The sequence below is a fragment of the Crocuta crocuta genome, unplaced genomic scaffold (genome assembly GCF_008692635.1).
Source record: "Crocuta crocuta isolate KB4526 unplaced genomic scaffold, BGI_CrCroc_1.0 scaffold2677, whole genome shotgun sequence".
NCBI lineage: Eukaryota > Metazoa > Chordata > Mammalia > Carnivora > Hyaenidae > Crocuta > Crocuta crocuta.
Window position 1 is genome coordinate 53,840 of NW_027532919.1, and position 1,874 is coordinate 55,713.

General features: G+C 63.2%; 1 protein-coding gene across 2 annotated transcripts in view; it reads right to left on the reverse strand.

Moving 5' to 3' along the window:
- Positions 1-252: 252 nt before the first annotated feature.
- The window catches only part of TAFAZZIN (tafazzin, phospholipid-lysophospholipid transacylase), a 12,465-nt gene continuing 10,843 nt past the window's right edge, over positions 253-1,874 (reverse strand). Inside the window, exons 8-10 of one of the 2 annotated variants that reach the window (XM_077745750.1) lie at positions 1,744-1,796; positions 1,254-1,331; positions 253-485 (exon numbers count right to left, since the gene is read on the reverse strand). In XM_077745750.1, coding sequence (XP_077601876.1) covers positions 273-485; positions 1,254-1,331; positions 1,744-1,796 — 344 coding nt within the window. In that variant the 3' untranslated portion in view covers positions 253-272. Of the gene's footprint in view, positions 1,131-1,253; positions 1,332-1,743; positions 1,797-1,874 lie in introns of both variants that reach the window. The other variant, XM_077745751.1, reaches the window with a different exon arrangement.

Sequence of the window (1,874 nt, forward strand, 5' to 3'; positions counted from 1 at the left end):
GCTGTACTTCCCGCCCTTCTCCATTTGGCTTCTGAAGCAAGTCCATTAGGTTCGGTCTGCCTCCTTTGCAAAATGAGACCAAACCCTACTTTTGCAAGGCCGTTACAGGGATTACAGGCAACGACTGAAGTTTTACATGACTGGTGCACACAGAGAGCTTGACGCCCATCCAGCACCCTGGCCGCTCTAAGGGTCCAGCCTTCACGTCCAGCAGGCCGCCCCCCGTCCCTACCCTTATGAAGAGGCCAAAGGTAAAACACAGCACAGGCGCTTTACTGGTTACAAAACGTGAACACCCAGCCCCGGAGGTCTCTGGTGATGCCAGGGAGGTGGCAGAGACAGAGCAGTTGGCGGGCCCTGGCGCGTGGGCAGGTGGTAGGGACTTGGCCCTGGCTGTAGGGTCCATTCAGCGGGATTTCACTCCTGGCAAAAGACTGCCCTTCTGCTTGCGGCGCGGAGTTGGGCCCTGCCTGAGGATCCCCTGCCTGTGGGAAGTGCGGAAGGAACGAGGAGGTGGCCGATGGGCATCCCTGAGGACGTGGTGGGCAGCTCCCGGGCCGGGCCAATTGGGTGGATGCCAAGCCAAGGGCCTCACGAGCCCTGTGCGGAGCTCTGGCCTGGCCGCCTGCCCCCCTCCGGGCACCCCCTCTGTGCTGACGCTGGCCCCGGGGGAGGAAGGGCGCCCCTGCCGAGATTCCTGCCTCCTTCCGCAGCCAAGTGGGAGGAGCAGGCAAAACCCTGCCTTCAGCCGAAGCAGCTCAGAGCAGAGGGAATGCTCACCAAGTAGGACAGGACCCCTGTTTAGGGTTATGCACACATGTGTCTAAAAGAATGTATCTGACCTCAAGACCCCAGTGCATCCCCCAGTTCAGCTGTGTGCAGGGCAAGAGTCTGGAGCTGGCACTGGCGGCCAGCGGCCAGGGCCTGGGTGGGGGCCAGCTGGCCCCCTAGCAGGAGGGAGCAGGGCGAGCTCTATCTCCCGGCCCAGGGGGCCAGCCCCCCTCTAGCAGGAGGGAGCAGGGTGCGCTCTATCTCCCGGGCTGCAGGTGGCTGTGCAGCTGCTCCGCCTGGGCCTTCAGGCGCTGGAACTCTTCCTGAATGAAGTCAGTCAGAGCTTTGCGCATCTCCACCTGAGGGGAAGGACTCGGGCTGGCCTGCGGCCCTGGGGGAGCTGTGCCCCGGAGCCCCGGGAGAGGCTAGGAGAGTTACAGGAAGGCACGGGGAAGGGGGCGCGGGGCAGAATGACAACTCACGGCTGACTTGTTCTCTGCCCGGAGCCGTTCGAGTACAGGCAGGGCGCTGAAGGGCTTCCCGATCAGCACGGTGATTTTCTGTAGGGAGAGCGGCCAGCGGTGGGTGACAGAAACAGGGAGAGTGCCCAGAGCCACGGCCCGACCACCCCAGAGAGCCAGGAGCCAAGTCCTGCCGCTAACTTGCCGTGTGCTCCCTCACGGCCCCTCTCCCTCTCTGAGACGAAGTGGCCCGGCTCTGGCATTCGGACCCTGCGGTCTGTGCTCTAGACGTCCCATCCTGTCCAAACCACAGGCCCGTCCCGCCCGGCCTGATTTCTTTTGCTCTCCTTCTAGCAGCCTTGGTGCCAGGAAGTCCCTCTCCCTCTTTCCCCCTCGGTCCCCTGCTGCAGCTTCAGGCTCAGCTCCTCCTGAATGTGGCCTCAGCAGTGCCGAGTGGGAGACACGACGCACACGGTAGCCACACACGTGAAGGTCAACAGCCCCTACGCACCTGTCCGAAGCGGGGGAAGTAGGGCGGGCTGTTAGGAAGCACATCATTCATTCCTGCAACACAGCAGACAGAGACCAGGAAGTGGGCACAGGGCGGGGCACGGTGGCCCGGGGACAGATAGAGCCCTAGCC